General features: G+C 35.1%; 1 protein-coding gene and 1 non-coding gene across 2 annotated transcripts; both read left to right on the top strand.

Annotated features, from left to right (window-relative positions):
• Positions 1-6,769: 6,769 nt before the first annotated feature.
• Positions 6,770-6,876, top strand: LOC135150002 (small nucleolar RNA R71). The gene has a single exon (XR_010288357.1). It is a non-coding gene; the product is annotated as a small nucleolar RNA R71 (small nucleolar RNA).
• A 4,993-nt stretch (positions 6,877-11,869) lies between these two features.
• On the top strand, positions 11,870-16,068 carry LOC108205080 (uncharacterized). The gene is made up of 5 exons (XM_017374861.2): positions 11,870-12,113; positions 12,624-13,271; positions 14,085-14,634; positions 14,773-14,853; positions 15,700-16,068. Exons 1-5 carry the CDS (start codon positions 12,106-12,108, stop codon positions 15,751-15,753), a joined length of 1,341 nt encoding a protein of 446 aa, XP_017230350.1. The 5' UTR covers positions 11,870-12,105; the 3' UTR covers positions 15,754-16,068.
• Positions 16,069-16,659: the final 591 nt, after the last annotated feature.

Here is a 16,659-nt window from a genome sequence, read left to right as displayed (position 1 = left end):
GCTCTGCTCGCATATTTACAATTCCGGCCCAAAATATATCATACTTTATTTATCCAGATAAAACATTTGAACCCGAGTTCCCGCCTGTTCGCACAAAATCACGCAAGCGTACGTGGTCACAAGTAGTATAGAATCAAATTCAGTTCGTTCCCACAGAGACTGGTGTATTCAGAAATATGCACTTATGCACCAATGTATGATTATTATTCAATGCTTGGACAAGTAATCAAATTGGGTTTTGGTTTTATACTTAACTAATCCTATTTGAATTATGAAACTAAGAATTATGAACTAATAGAATAACGATTTACTAATGAGAATAGGACATGGGATTCTAACTTCATTATATACTTCCTTCAGAGCTATGCCTTATCGATATGTGATGGTTGATAACTAATCAGATAACACGAAACTGATACACGCTAACTGTCGTTATACGTGCACCATACTGCTACACATCCACAATTAAGATAGAAGGTAAACAGACACCAATTATGCTTAGACCCTATATGTCTATAGAATTTGAAAACATAACGGTTGAAGAACAAGTTATCTATCAAGATTACATAGGGCGATGCAAGATGGTTAAAATCACACCACTAATCATGTATATCGAATACATAATCCTATGTTCGCATGGCAAGTTCTAAATCAATATATCCACTGTCGCTTCAATAAAGATTAACAAACAATCTAAGATGTTAGCTACGCATCCAAGACGAATAAGCACAACCAATACGAAGAAATCAACTTTATCACACAATTATTTAAGGCAAATCAACTACTGAAATCCATATATAAATCCGCTAGAATCCCACGATAATGATTAGTTCATAATCGAACTTCTCATCATCATGGGAATAAGAGTAAACATGGTACTGAATAGTTTAAACAATATCAAAAGAGTAAAACAAGAGTTTCGAAACAAATCCGAATGAGCATCCAAAAGTATCGCCTAATTGGAAGAAGACAAAAGAAAACTATGAATCTAGATCTCCTCCGTAGCCGTCACGTGCTCCTTGGAATGATTCTCTTCGTGTTCCTCCAAAGAAACCTACATAACATAACACTAAAACATATCAAAAACATCAAAAGCTTGAGGCCAGATCATCCATTTAAGTCAAAATGAAGGCTTCCAAGTGGATATAAAATCCACTTATCACACCCCCAAACTTAAACCGATGCTTGTCCTCAAGCATAGACACGCACACAAATACTAGTAACGTAATGCATGCATGCAACTAAATGCCTACATCTAAGCGAATCATGAAGTGTAATCCTTGTTAACTTAACATCCTCAAAATATGCAACATTCTCGGCATTCATCTCTTGCACACATTAGCCATGTTCTCTTCCACTACTAGTGTGAAGTGCATCGTGTGTGCTAGCATGCTCTCTAGGGAAACAAAACAAAGACTATCAAACTTCAATAAAGTCCTCACTATGAGCCGTTAATAAGAATCCGGTTTAAACACTTCTTTACTACAGAGTCAACTACCATTTAGGGTCACCAAAGAATTCCTATGCCTCTCCTATTTTTTCTATATTTTTTTTTCTCGCTAAGTCTAAGGTTGGGACGCTTCTCAGTGTAAGTGAGTCACGACCGCCATTCAACTTCGCTTTTTTTTTCTTTTTTTTTAATCAAGTAATTCTCCAGTAATCAAGGGTTGTGAAAAGTCACCAAGAAATTGCTTATTCTAATACATTTGCACTTAATACCAGCACAAGTACATGGATCGTCCCTTTCACATGACATTGCATTTTACCCATTGATCTCAAAGGAGTACCTGATATTTTTTTTTGTTCTTTTTTTTCTTTTTTTTTTAGAAAGGCATATTCATCCCTTAACTCCCCCAAACTTAAGATTTACAAACTCTAATTTCAAAAAGGGAATACTCCAAACTCTACGCCCGACTCAACGCATTTCAAAAAGGGAATACTCCAAACTCTACGCCCGACTCAACGCAAGGACTCAAGAAATAAGTTAGTCTAAGTCTTATCTCTAGAGCATAAGTGTAATTACAATTTCCACACAAGCAATTTCCAAGTAACAAGGCATCAAATATGAGCAAGACTACTAGCCAAGAAATTATGCACATAAAAATCATCATAGGAAATCAACTTGGACAACAACTTCACTATTCATGCAAATGCAACTATGTGAATATATGAACTACTAACACATACTAAACACAAGCATATATATAAAAAACGAAAACGAACTAATATGCAAACACTATGAGATAATATGCTAAACTATATGCAACATGCAACCTATATGAACACACACTACTACTAGTCCTTAGATTACCAAACAAACTCATAGTACAAAATCACGCACAAAATCACGCAAGCGTACGTGGTCACAAGTAGTATAGAATCAAATTCAGTTCGTTCCCACAGAGACTAGTGTATTCAAGAATATGCACTTATGCACCAATGTATGGCTATTATTCAATGCTCGGACAATTAACAAATTCGGTTGGTTTTATCTAAATTAACTAATTAAGTCGAATTATAACTAAGAGAATTAAAATCGAATTACTATGGAGAATAAAACATGGGATTCTAACTTCATTATATACTTCCTTCAGAGCTATGCCTTATCGATATGTGATGGTTGATAACTAATCAGATAACACGAAACTGATACACGCTAACTGTCGTTATACGTGCACCATACTGCTACACATCCACAATTAAGATAGAAGGTAAACAGACACCAATTATGCTTAGACCCTATATGTCTATAGAATTTGAAAACATAACGGTTGAAGAACAAGTTATCTATCAAGATTACATAGGGCGATGCAAGATGGTTAAAATCACACCACTAATCATGTATATCGAATACATAATCCTATGTTCGCATGGCAAGTTCTAAATCAATATATCCACTGTCGCTTCAATAAAGATTAACAAACAATCTAAGATGTTAGCTACGCATCCAAGACGAATAAGCACAACCAATACGAAGAAATCAACTTTATCACACAATTATTTAAGGCAAATCAACTACTGAAATCCATATATAAATCCGCTAGAATCCCACGATAATGATTAGTTCATAATCGAACTTCTCATCATCATGGGAATAAGAGTAAACATGGTACTGAATAGTTTAAACAATATCAAAAGAGTAAAACAAGAGTTTCGAAACAAATCCGAATGAGCATCCAAAAGTATCGCCTAATTGGAAGAAGACAAAAGAAAACTATGAATCTAGATCTCCTCCGTAGCCGTCACGTGCTCCTTGGAATGATTCTCTTCGTTCTCCTCCAAAGAAACCTACATAACATAACACTAAAACATATCAAAAACATCAAAAGCTTGAGGCCAGATCATCCATTTAAGTCAAAACGAAGGCTTCCAAGTGGATATAAAATCCACTTATCACACCCCCAAACTTAAACCGATGCTTGTCCTCAAGCATAGACACGCACACAAATACTAGTAACGTAATGCATGCATGCAACTAAATGCCTACATCTAAGCGAATCATGAAGTGTAATCCTTGTTAACTTAACATCCTCAAAATATGCAACATTCTCGGCATTCATCTCTTGCACACATTAGCCATGTTCTCTTCCACTACTAGTGTGAAGTGCATCGTGTGTGCTAGCATGCTCTCTAGGGAAACAAAACAAAGACTATCAAACTTCAATAAAGTCCTCACTATGAGCCGTTAATAAGAATCCGGTTTAAACACTTCTTTACTACAGAGTCAACTACCATTTAGGGTCACCAAAGAATTCCTATGCCTCTCCTATTTTTTCTATATTTTTTTTTCTCGCTAAGTCTAAGGTTGGGACGCTTCTCAGTGTAAGTGAGTCACGACCGCCATTCAACTTCGCTTTTTTTTTCTTTTTTTTTAATCAAGTAATTCTCCAGTAATCAAGGGTTGTGAAAAGTCACCAAGAAATTGCTTATTCTAATACATTTGCACTTAATACCAGCACAAGTACATGGATCGTCCCTTTCACATGACATTGCATTTTACCCATTGATCTCAAAGGAGTACCTGATATTTTTTTTTGTTCTTTTTTTTCTTTTTTTTTTAGAAAGGCATATTCATCCCTTAACTCCCCCAAACTTAAGATTTACAAACTCTAATTTCAAAAAGGGAATACTCCAAACTCTACGCCCGACTCAACGCATTTCAAAAAGGGAATACTCCAAACTCTACGCCCGACTCAACGCAAGGACTCAAGAAATAAGTTAGTCTAAGTCTTATCTCTAGAGCATAAGTGTAATTACAATTTCCACACAAGCAATTTCCAAGTAACAAGGCATCAAATATGAGCAAGACTACTAGCCAAGAAATTATGCACATAAAAATCATCATAGGAAATCAACTTGGACAACAACTTCACTATTCATGCAAATGCAACTATGTGAATATATGAACTACTAACACATACTAAACACAAGCATATATATAAAAAACGAAAACGAACTAATATAATATGCAAACACTATGAGATAATATGCTAAACTATATGCAACATGCAACCTATATGAACACACACTACTACTAGTCCTTAGATTACCACCCCCAAACTTAAAATATTCAATGTCCTCATTGAAGGTGATAAAAAGGATCGAATGTACCTAGAAGTCGGGAGGATCACCCTCCTCGGGTGGAGGATCAGGTGGTGAATATACCATGCCATCTCCAAACACTGGCCAATCAACCTCCACACCAATAGTTCGAAAAGCACTCCCAAGAGCCTGAGTCAAATCCTTTGCAAAACGGCGGTGAATGTCATGCATGTCATCTATGCGCCGTGACAACCTTCTAAACTGCACATCACTTAAGAGATCCGGTGGTAGTTTGAGTTCGAGTATAGGAGCTTCTTCAATAGATGGTTTAAGATGCTCCTGAACATTTTTAAGCTCTGTTACTCCTTGAGACTCGAATGGAATATCAACCTTCCTCTTCCATGGAGATGCATTCAAGAACTGAAGTTGCTCTGCTTCCTCTTCACCTCCGAATTCAGCTTCACCTGTTAGAACCCTTTCCAAGATGTTAGTTTTCAGCCTTGGGTCAATTTCTGGATGAGCTGCAGCTTCTATTGGCTCCACCTTAAAGCATTCTTCTTCGTCAGTTGGAAATTTCATTGCGTTGAACACTTTGAAAGTGACACTATGATCTTGAACTCTCATTGTAAGCTCTCCCTTTTGCACATCGATCAAAGTTTGGCCTGTAGCTAAGAACGGCCTTCCCAAGATAATGGGAATCCTCTCATCCTCCTCAAAGTCTAGAATGACAAAATCAGCAGGGAAGATGAGCTTATCCACCTTCACCAAGACATCTTCCACTATACCTCTCGGGTATGTGATGGACCGATCAGCCAGTTGTAAGTACATGTTTGTAGGTTTCGGCTCCGGCAGACCAAGTTTCTTGAAGACAGATAACGGCATCAGATTGATGCTAGCTCCCAAGTCACACAAGCACTTGTCGAAAGATATCTTTCCAATAGTACAAGGTATCGTGAAACTTCCCGGATCTTTCAGTTTCGGAGGCAATTTCTGCTGCAGCACCGCACTACATTCCTCGGTCAAAGCCACAGTCTCCAATTCCTCAAGTTTGAGTTTCCGAGATAAAATACCTTTCATGAATTTAGCATAACTCGGCATTTGTTCTAGAGCCTCCGCGAAAGGTATGTTGATTTGTAATTTCTTGAAAACTTCTAGAAATTTAGCGAATTGCTTATCGAGCTTATGCTTCTGAAGTCTCTTCGGGAAAGGTGGAGGTGGATATACTTGCTTGACCCCAATATCAGCTTTCGGGCTAGATTTCTCGGCTGAATTCTTGCCTGCTTCCTCGTTGATTTTATTCTTGTCAGCCTCAACAACAGTTTTTCCACTATCAGACTCAGATGAGAGCACGGGTGTTTCAACCTGTTGATCACTCTCTTCCTTGTTTCGCTCTGTTGCTGATTCTTTATCCTTCGTAACCTTTCCGGATCTCAAGGTGACAGCCTGTACCTGTTCCTTCACTTCCTTCTTGCCCGGATTGGCCTCAGTATCACTAGGAAGAGTTCCTTGTGGTCTATTAATCAACGCATTAGCAATTTGCCCAATCTGATTCTCCAAAGTCTTGATTGACACCGATTGGCTTTTCACCATTAGTCTTAATTCTTCCAATTCCGATCTTTCATTGGAAGACTGTCTAGCCACCCCATGATTTTGTTGCTGGAATCCGGGTGGATGGAATTGCTGCCTCGGTGCAAATTGTTGTTGAAAACCAGAAGGGTTAAAAGGTCTAGATCCTTGCTGCTGAAACTGTTGCTGCTGTTGTGGCATGTAGTTCTGATTATTGCTCCAGCTGAAATTCGGATGATTCCGATTATTGGGATGATAAGTGGCCGGAGCAGGCTGTTGCGACCTCTGAAAGTTGCTCACAAACTGAGCGGATTCACTTGATATAGCACACTGATCCGAAGAATGTGCCCCAGCACAGAGCTCGCAGACTGAAGGTGGCTGCTGATTTCCTAGATTTGCCAAAGAATCCACCTTCATAGTAAGAGCCTTAAGCTGAGCAGCTATGGCTGAAGTAGCATCAACATCCAAAATCCCTGCTACCTTGCCTTGATGAAGACGCTGAGTAGGATTCTGATATTCATTCGCGGCCATCATCTCGATCAACTCATAAGCCTCATCATAGCTCTTAGCCCATAGAGCTCCACCTGATGCAGCATCGAGCATTGGCCTCGATTGAGGACCCAACCCATTGTAAAAACAATTTATCACCATCCAATCAGGCATCCCATGATGTGGGCACTTTCGAAGCATCTCCTTGTAGCGTTCCCAAGCTTCACATAAAGTTTCACCAGACAACTGAGAGAATTGAGTGATAGCATTCCTGATTGCAGCGGTTTTAGCCATAGGGAAGAACTTAGTAAGAAATTTCTGAGCCAGATCCTCCCATGTCGTAATAGATCCTGCAGGAAGAGAATGCAACCATCCTTTAGCTTTATCCCTCAGAGAAAATGGGAACAACCTCAATCTGATGGCATCGTCCGTAACACCATTGAACTTGAAAGTGTCGCAGATCTCAATGAAGTCCCGAATATGAGTATTAGGATCCTCAGTCGGAGAACCCCCAAACTGCACTGAGTTCTGTACCATCTGAATAGTGCTCGGTTTGATCTCAAAAGTGTTGGCCTGAATTGCTGGCCTGACAATGCTCGATTGAATGTCATCGATTTTAGGCTCAGAGAAAGCCTTCAGAGCCTTAGGAATATTCACAGCTGGTGGTTGATCAACCATCGTATCAATCTCTATCGTTTCTTCCTTAATTAATGCTTCCTTACGAGCCTGAGAACGTGTTCGCATACACGTCACTCAAGTACCTGAAACACACACAACGAACTAAAGTGAGAAAAGAATCCAAGTCACTGAACTTTAACGACCACTAATGACAAGCACATAAACTAAAATATAACACCGAGTCCCCGGCAGCGGCGCCAAAAACTTGTTCGCACAAAATCACGCAAGCGTACGTGGTCACAAGTAGTATAGAATCAAATTCAGTTCGTTCCCACAGAGACTAGTGTATTCAAGAATATGCACTTATGCACCAATGTATGGCTATTATTCAATGCTCGGACAATTAACAAATTCGGTTGGTTTTATCTAAATTAACTAATTAAGTCGAATTATAACTAAGAGAATTAAAATCGAATTACTATGGAGAATAAAACATGGGATTCTAACTTCATTATATACTTCCTTCAGAGCTATGCCTTATCGATATGTGATGGTTGATAACTAATCAGATAACACGAAACTGATACACGCTAACTGTCGTTATACGTGCACCATACTGCTACACATCCACAATTAAGATAGAAGGTAAACAGACACCAATTATGCTTAGACCCTATATGTCTATAGAATTTGAAAACATAACGGTTGAAGAACAAGTTATCTATCAAGATTACATAGGGCGATGCAAGATGGTTAAAATCACACCACTAATCATGTATATCGAATACATAATCCTATGTTCGCATGGCAAGTTCTAAATCAATATATCCACTGTCGCTTCAATAAAGATTAACAAACAATCTAAGATGTTAGCTACGCATCCAAGACGAATAAGCACAACCAATACGAAGAAATCAACTTTATCACACAATTATTTAAGGCAAATCAACTACTGAAATCCATATATAAATCCGCTAGAATCCCACGATAATGATTAGTTCATAATCGAACTTCTCATCATCATGGGAATAAGAGTAAACATGGTACTGAATAGTTTAAACAATATCAAAAGAGTAAAACAAGAGTTTCGAAACAAATCCGAATGAGCATCCAAAAGTATCGCCTAATTGGAAGAAGACAAAAGAAAACTATGAATCTAGATCTCCTCCGTAGCCGTCACGTGCTCCTTGGAATGATTCTCTTCGTTCTCCTCCAAAGAAACCTACATAACATAACACTAAAACATATCAAAAACATCAAAAGCTTGAGGCCAGATCATCCATTTAAGTCAAAACGAAGGCTTCCAAGTGGATATAAAATCCACTTATCACCGCCCAACTCATAAAAAAATTGCCACTTTCGGAACAAAATCTTGTAGAACACCTTATAACCAACTATGGACTAACACTGGCCCAATTCAGATCAGCTGTTAATTTGAACCCAAAATTCCAGCCCAGAAACTGGTCACAAGAAAATTACCAATTTTCATATAAAAAAAAACCAAAGCTCGCAGAAATCAGAATATTTTATAGCCAAGCGGACTAACAACGGCCCAATTCAGATCCGCCCTTTGCAGCCCAGTAAGTCGTGTAAGTACCAAACTTGAGAAACAATGGATGCAATAATACATACATCAATAAATCTTGACGTACATACTAATCCACTACTAACTCACTACCTAGTTTTTAGATAAACACAAGGCCCACTTTCTTACTTGGTTCACTCTCTGTTATTTCCCCGAGCCAAATTTTCACTTTCAACTTCATCTAAAAAAATTACCTATAAAATTTTGACTTTAAAAAATATTTATCATATAATTATATTTCAGTATATAATATATAGTTATATAAAATTATATTTTGTCTTTCATGATTAAATATTAAACTTATCTTGTATCATGTGTCAAAAATTATTTTTAAAATTTAATATTATTTAACTAGAAAAATATATGTACGGTTTTATTAATAAAAAAATCTGATAAATAAATTACTTAAATAGTAAAAGAAGGAAAAATAACTAAAACACAATAAATTTATCATTTCATATAAAAATATGATATATAACATCTAATTTAAAATATACAATAATTAAGATGATTGTTCTTCACAACATAGTTGTACAGGGAAAAAAACACAAAATTAGCATAACTCCATGATTTCCAATATTGGTTTTTAGATTTAATACTCTGATTTTACATATTTTAGAGATGATACTTAAAAATTAAAATTGCACCTATTAAACATGCAAAGAAAGTCAGAGAGAATGAACCGAATGCTACACATGAAACACATAAAAATATAGGAAAGCAGTAGGCCTGTAGCTTATTTTTCCTTCTTTTACTATTTAAATAATTTATTTATCAGATTTTTTTATTAATAAAAGCGTACATATATTTTTTCTAGTTAAATAATATCTAAATTTTGAAAATAATTTTTGACACATGATACAAGATAAATTTAATATTTAATCATGAAAGACAAAATATAATTTTATATAAATTATATATTATATACTAAAATATAATTATATTACTATCGATAAATATTTTGTAAAGTCAAAATTTTATACGAGAATTTTATTAGGTGAAGTTGAAAGTGAAAATTTGACTAATACTAAAAATAAGAAGTTAATAAAATAGAGGAAAAATGATAACAGAATGTGAAACAAGTGAGAAAGTGGGTCACGTGTTTCCTCTAAAAACTAGGTAGTGAGTTATTAGTGAATTAGTATGTACGCCAAGATTTGTTGTACATACATACAAGTATACAACTTCTCTACCGTTATATTTTTACTTTAAATTTAATAACTTTACAATTTAGTTTTTATTTATTGTAATACTATAAATTTCAAAAACTATAAAGTATAATCTAATTGAAACATTGAAACTGGTATAAATATATAAAATAAGATTGATATTTTCAAATTTAAGCGAAATCTATACAATATAACGATTAATTTTCTATTTAATTTACACATTATTATCATACAAATTTTTATATGACCTGCATGATTCCATACTAAAAATATAGGAAAGGCATCATAGAAAAAACAGTTACTCATTCTATCACGTTTCTAGGCTCGCTTTTACCCAATATTAAATTATTAATTCCTTACTAAATGTTTTTCCTTAGGTAGCTTATACAAAGAAGGTAAATTTGATTGTCATTCCACAAGTATTATGTTGTTCAACGAAAATGACCCAATAAGAATGCAGTTTCTTCGAAAAACTATCGGATTAAATAATCAAAATATATATCCGAGATGATAAATACTATACGTTGCAAGATATTTTGTGTGATTTTGTCATTGAAACTCACCGTTGAATAACAAAAAGTAGACGACAAGCACCACCGGGATAGAACCCTATAGTAGAGGGAACAATAATGATCGAATATGTCTAGCTAATTAAGACTACGTCAGGAAAGGTTAAGTGATAAAAAGATTTCCGCCATGCTCCCCGAGGTATAATTAGGGAGGAAAACAAGTGAAAAATAAGTAAAGTTATGTAAATTTCATAAAAGTAAAAGCACATTTGCTTTCACTTGCTTTCATGATATTGGAAGGAGCTTACCAGTATTTTTCTTCTTTTTTTTTCCCTGAAGAAACAGAATTTTTTTTATTTGAGCCTATTTTCGGATCGAGGATGAACCAAGAACACCCATTTTCGAAGACATAATTTAATCACATATGAATAATTAAATATGAAAATATTAAATGTTACTGACTATGGAACTCAAATTTCAAAATAAAAAAGATTTATCTTGATCTTACTATTATATATTTTATTAAGGATAAAATTAGCCAAAAAGGATGGCCGTGTAAGGTAGTGTTTGGGGTTGCTGTTGCAGACAACAACACGGTTTTTTGCTGAAAAACAAGTGAAAAATTGTTTGGTAAATCTAAAACCGGCTTTTCAAAATAGCAGTTTTTAGCTGAAAAACTGCTTTTAGAAAAAGCAGATCCTCCCTTACTTTTGAAAAAAGCTGCTTTCAGCTTTTACAGTAAACTGTTACAAATTTCACTAACATCACCATAATTTTTTTATATTATAACTTAAAATAAGTAAATTTAAAAAAAAAATTACCAAATGGTTATCTGAAATCTACAACAACACATTTTTATCCGAACTTTTTTTGACCGAACAGCAATTTTTAATAGCGCTTTCAAACAGACCCTAAATCAACTAGTTTCGAATTACAACGTGATACAGTCAAAGTTTGAGATCAAATAGTACATTCCTCCCAGCAAACTTCACGAAAACAAAACATTCGTTGTAAGTTTCGAAATTTCCCTAAAACAACTTGAACACTTCTTTTTCTTTTTCTTTTTTAACGTCCTACACATTGAGAATGGAGGATGACCTGCAGGCTGCAAGAGTACTTGTACTTCAGTCCCACCATTGTTAATAGATTCAATTGCATATATTCAAGAGGGTAGATTCGTACATTCACCACTTTACAGCCGTCCTATATAAAAGGCAATGTGAAACTAGAAAACAATTCAAATCAAAATAAAGATTAAAGAAAATAAATACAATGGAAAAATCAAACAAGGGGATCTGAGGTGGCCTGATGAGAAATAATTAAGAAAACAAGGGGTATTTTAGTAAACAGAAAATGTAGAATAAATCTAACTTATCCCTCCCCTGCTTCTCCTGTTCTTGCTCCTCAACCTCCTTGCTGCATCTCTCTCTCTCTCTCTCTCTCTCTCTCATACTATCCATCTCCTCTCTCTCTCTGCATTACAAAGATTTTAAGAGCATCAAATGAATGTCAAAAAAAATCCCATTTTAATGATTCTTTCAATCTCTCTCTACACAAACTCATAGCCTCAACCTACACAATTCTATTCATTCATGCTAAACTTGTTCTGTTCTTGGATTGTTGAGATATGATGAGGTTCTCACTACCTTCCCTTTCTCTCTTTCTTTTCTCCTACAAATTTCTACTGTGTGTTTTTCTCTTTCTGTGTGTGTTTTCTGATGTTAAAAGAAAAATTAATGATGTTTTGTTGAAATCTTTGGTACCCAATCGAACTCATAACTGTCTTGATCAATGTCAGAGAGTCTTTTCAGTAGTACCAATTCTTGAAATTGGTTTTTTTTTTCGTTGAAGATTTTTGATTATTCTACTGATTTTAAAGCCAATTTTTTTGTTTGAAAGAATGGGTTGTAACTGATTTATGTTAAAATGAAGTAAAGATGAAGTCTTGAAATCATTAAGGATAAGAATGTTTTGAATAGTTATGTTCACCCTTTGTGTTCTTTGAGTCAATCTTGTTTTATTATCGGATGATTATCAAAGTCATCACTTGTTTGGTCCATCTGATCGGATAAAGTCCAAATCTTGTTCTTTTGATATCAAATGTCAATCTTGTTTATAACAATTTGATTGTTTTTTTTGTAACAGATACCAAGGATTGAGCCCAGAGCATCCACCTTTAAACAATGGTAAAAGATCCCACAAGAGGATTTGCAAAGAAGATGATGATATTATTGGAAATGATGCAGATGGTCCAGCTACAAAACCAATCCCAAATTTTGTTGAAGCCCACAAAGGGGTTCCAAAGATCAGATCTTCCTCCTCAAAACCACCTCAAGATCAAAACTTTACGACATTTTCGACTACTGTCCTTAACCCCTTGCCAAAAACCAACCATGATTTGAACAATTCCACCACCACTCCACTTCACAATGGAACTAATACTAGTGGAGACATGTTGTTACAATGGGGTCATAGGAAAAGATCAAGAATTTCAAGGTCTGTCGAAAACCGGGCTCCCGGAGCTGGAAATGGCTTGGCTGATGACTCTTCATCCTCTTCATCAACTCAATTACAAGCTATGATGAAGGTTCCAAGAAGATCCATCACTGCAGGACTAATAGAGACCAAGAATTCGAGTCATACAAATATCATGCCTCCACCATCTTCTATATTGCCTAATTCAATTTCAATAACATCATCAGCAGCAGCAGTAGTTACCAATTCATCAACATCTCATGGCAAAGTTGGAAGCCACAAGTCTTCTAGTAAAGATAACTCTTCCTTTGTGAATAGGTATGTGCATTATTTTTCTAATTTGATTTGTCTTTTGTTGTGTTGTTTTGTCAAATCAAGTGTTTCCATTTTTTATTTTGGGTTTTTAGAATTTAATATCCAGGATTATCAACTTACAATAATGTACAGGTTTGGTAATGTTAATAATGATGATTCTTTTTTGCCGTTTAAGAAAAATCATGTTTTGTTCAAGCCCTTTTTACCTTGCAGATCTGTGCTGTAAAACTGTGTGTGAAATTCCTTTTATACCCCTGTAAAAGGTACTCAAACCCTACCATCAATATCTATCTAATATCTCTCATGAGAGCTACTTATTTCTTCTGGTCATCACTCATCTAGTCATCTGGCATTGCTCATGCTCATGTTGCTCACTATGCTAAAATATTATTTTTGATAATTCTGCTATATTTTTTATTCATAAATTTATTAACATTGTTAGGTGAAAATTGATGTGTATGAATTATCATCTTATATTGTTGTATATAAAAAGAGTCCTACTTTTTTCCAATATTATTATTTGATAATCCTGGGTGCTTTTCTTCTTTTTATGGGGTGAGAATTTAAAGTATGTCGGTTCTTGATTTACATGACATATTATTTTATGCATATTCCCACATCACCACATGTATTTGCATCTTTTTGTTGTAGATTACATTATTTTACATCAAGTATGCAAAACCCATGAGTTTTCTTGAAAAAACAAGCCTAAAGTTACTACCTTTATGCTCTTCTAAACATTTGATCACACACACAGACAGTCCTGTAAGATCTTGATTCAGGTTCTTGTGTTTCTTGGGACATGAATATTTATAGGAGGAGCTTGGAAGATCGATCTGGTAGCGGAAGTGGGTCCCATCCGCCTAGAACTAGTAGCAAAGGAGTTGTGGCAGCAGCAGCCTCTTCATCAAGATCCAAGGTGTTGAAGAGATCACCGCAGAAATTTGTCGAAAAAAATGATCAGGTCAAGATTGTTGGTAGTGCTGCAGCAGGACCAGCAGTTGCAGCTTGTTCTTCGGGATTTGGTTTGTCGAGTGATGAGAAAATAAATGGATTGGTGCATCAGGAACAAGTTAAAGGCCTTGATACAAGTCATCAGGACAATATTATTGGTTCTGGTTTACCACAGGAAGCTGGCTGTAGTAATACTGCTGCTGCTACTACTAATAATAATAATAATCATCGCGGAGATATGAAAATGATCGGAGCAGGGACGGGGAACGGTGGTGGAGAGGTGAATGAGTGGCCAAGGGTTCATATTCCTCTAACAAAGAAGGAGAAAGAAGAAGATTTTCTTCTCATGAAAGGGACAAAACTTCCCCATAGACCTAAAAAAAGGCCAAAGGCTGTTGACAGAATGCTACAGGTATTTGCTACTTTTCTTTAAAACAATAATTTTATTAAATTATTATTTTGATATAATTGAGAGTTTTTCATGTTATCCTGTTATTATTTTAATATGTGAATTTTCTAGGTGCTAATTTTGTTTGGTATACATTGGCAGTATTGTTTTCCAGGGACTTGGTTGGCTGATGTGACCAAGGCTAGGTATGAGGTGAAGGAGAAGAAAGGCACAACTAAAAAGGTAATCATACATACATACAGCTAACACTTCATTCTACCCCTATTTTTATATTAATTTTATTTTTATAATTATAATAATAATAGGCCAAAGTGAATATTGTAAAAGTCAATACCTACCTCAAACAAACAGTTTTTGTTTTTTAAAAAAAATGAAACGAGTGTGATGAGATAGACCAGTGATATGAGTTGGAATCTCGTTCTTGCGAGTTTTATCAACTCCGAAAACTTGTAGTTCTTGTGAGATTTATCAACTCTGAAAACTTGTAAAGCTTTTTTGGAGAAAATTATAAAAAAAAAAAAAAAAGGAAGTGTTTAGGTTTTGTTTTATTAAGTGTTTGTTTTGTTCCCGAGTTGCTGTTTCCAAACAAGAAAGTGATTCCATTCCATTTATTTTTGTCAACTCACCCACTTCAGGTCCCTCAGCCCACCCCCAAGTATGATTCACATTTATCTGTAATTTCATCATTCATATACAGGTGTTACAACATGACAACATCTGTCATTACAATTCGCACCACTTTTGACATTCATCGATCGAGTTTTAGATCTTGAGAAAAATAATTTGGATCCAAGTCCTGATATGTGTATGCTGGAAATCAACAATATACCGTTTTCTGTTCTGAATATTCATCCAACGGTCAGAAAATTGTATTTTAAGAGGTCCCCAAAATCCCCATCATACGTGTTGTGCTCAGACCAGGATCCAAAATAATTAGAAAGTGTGTAGTATTGTTTATGTTTTCAAGTAAATATTTTTTAATTATATTTTATATTTTTTAATTAGTTAGTGTTTTTTGTGATCAGATATATCGGAGTATATATTAACCCCTTCCACTTCATTATGTAGCCAAAGCGAAGAGGATTGAAGGGAATGGAGAGCATGGAAAGTGACTCTGAATAGTGAATTCCCATGATTTTAAACAACCATCCACCCTCCTTGTTCCCACCACTCGCAAAGAATATCCTGCTTTCGAACGGGACATATTAAACAAACGTCGGAACAGGACTCAATTGTACAAACAAATGTCGAAAGAGCAGACCATGGCACTGACCGGAGAAGAAGCCCTTTTGAGCGTTTAACGGTTTCCTAGATTTCCAGTTCTGTTTGGTTCCCAGTTAGTGTAGCCTTCTAATTCTTTTGGTTATCGTTTATCTTGTCCATTTTATTTTTCTTTTCAAATACCACCCCGTGGCCTATTTGTGGCCATTTCTTGTACATGTCAAATGAAAGTTGCTAGGTTCAAAATTTAAAATACCGGTCAAACACAATTGAGTGGATCGATGGTGAAATAACGATTGAGAAAATGACATATTTAAATTGTTTTGAGAAGAAGAATTTGACACAATTTCTTCAATTCGAATACTCCCTTTATCCTGGTTTCTAGTCTCGGTTTTTTTATTTTCTTGTTTCAAAAAAGTTGTCTATATTATATTAATATGATAAATTTGTTAATTATTTGAAAAATAATACAGAAATTTGATAATATATAATCTATATTTTATTATTGAATAAGATGTGAGTTTTGATAAAAATTAGAACAGAGGGAATATTTACTTATCGACAAAAACCAGATTGGCCAATTCAAACGGAGTAAGATTTGCCGGTATATTCGACAAATTTGTTTTACTATTACGATTTCCACGGAATTCAGGGTTGCATGATAATCCTTCAACCATTCCCCTAAATCTCGCCAAGGCAATTCAAAAAAATCACAATAAATATAGTGATTTAGTGCATTAAGAAATGAAAATAATGTTGAGTTTCAAAAAAATCACAATTAATATGTAGATAAATTTGTATTGAAAG

This window comes from Daucus carota, chromosome 1, assembly GCF_001625215.2.
Source record: "Daucus carota subsp. sativus chromosome 1, DH1 v3.0, whole genome shotgun sequence".
NCBI classification, from domain to species: domain Eukaryota; kingdom Viridiplantae; phylum Streptophyta; class Magnoliopsida; order Apiales; family Apiaceae; genus Daucus; species Daucus carota.
This window is presented reverse-complemented; position numbering and strand designations above follow the sequence as displayed.

Coding starts and splice junctions, on each gene's coding strand:
- LOC108205080 (XM_017374861.2), top strand. Junction 13,272..14,084: donor AACTCTTCCTTTGTGAATAG/GTATGTGCATTA, acceptor GAATATTTATAG/GAGGAGCTTGGAAGATCGAT. Junction 14,854..15,699: donor AGAAAGGCACAACTAAAAAG/GTAATCATACAT, acceptor TTCATTATGTAG/CCAAAGCGAAGAGGATTGAA.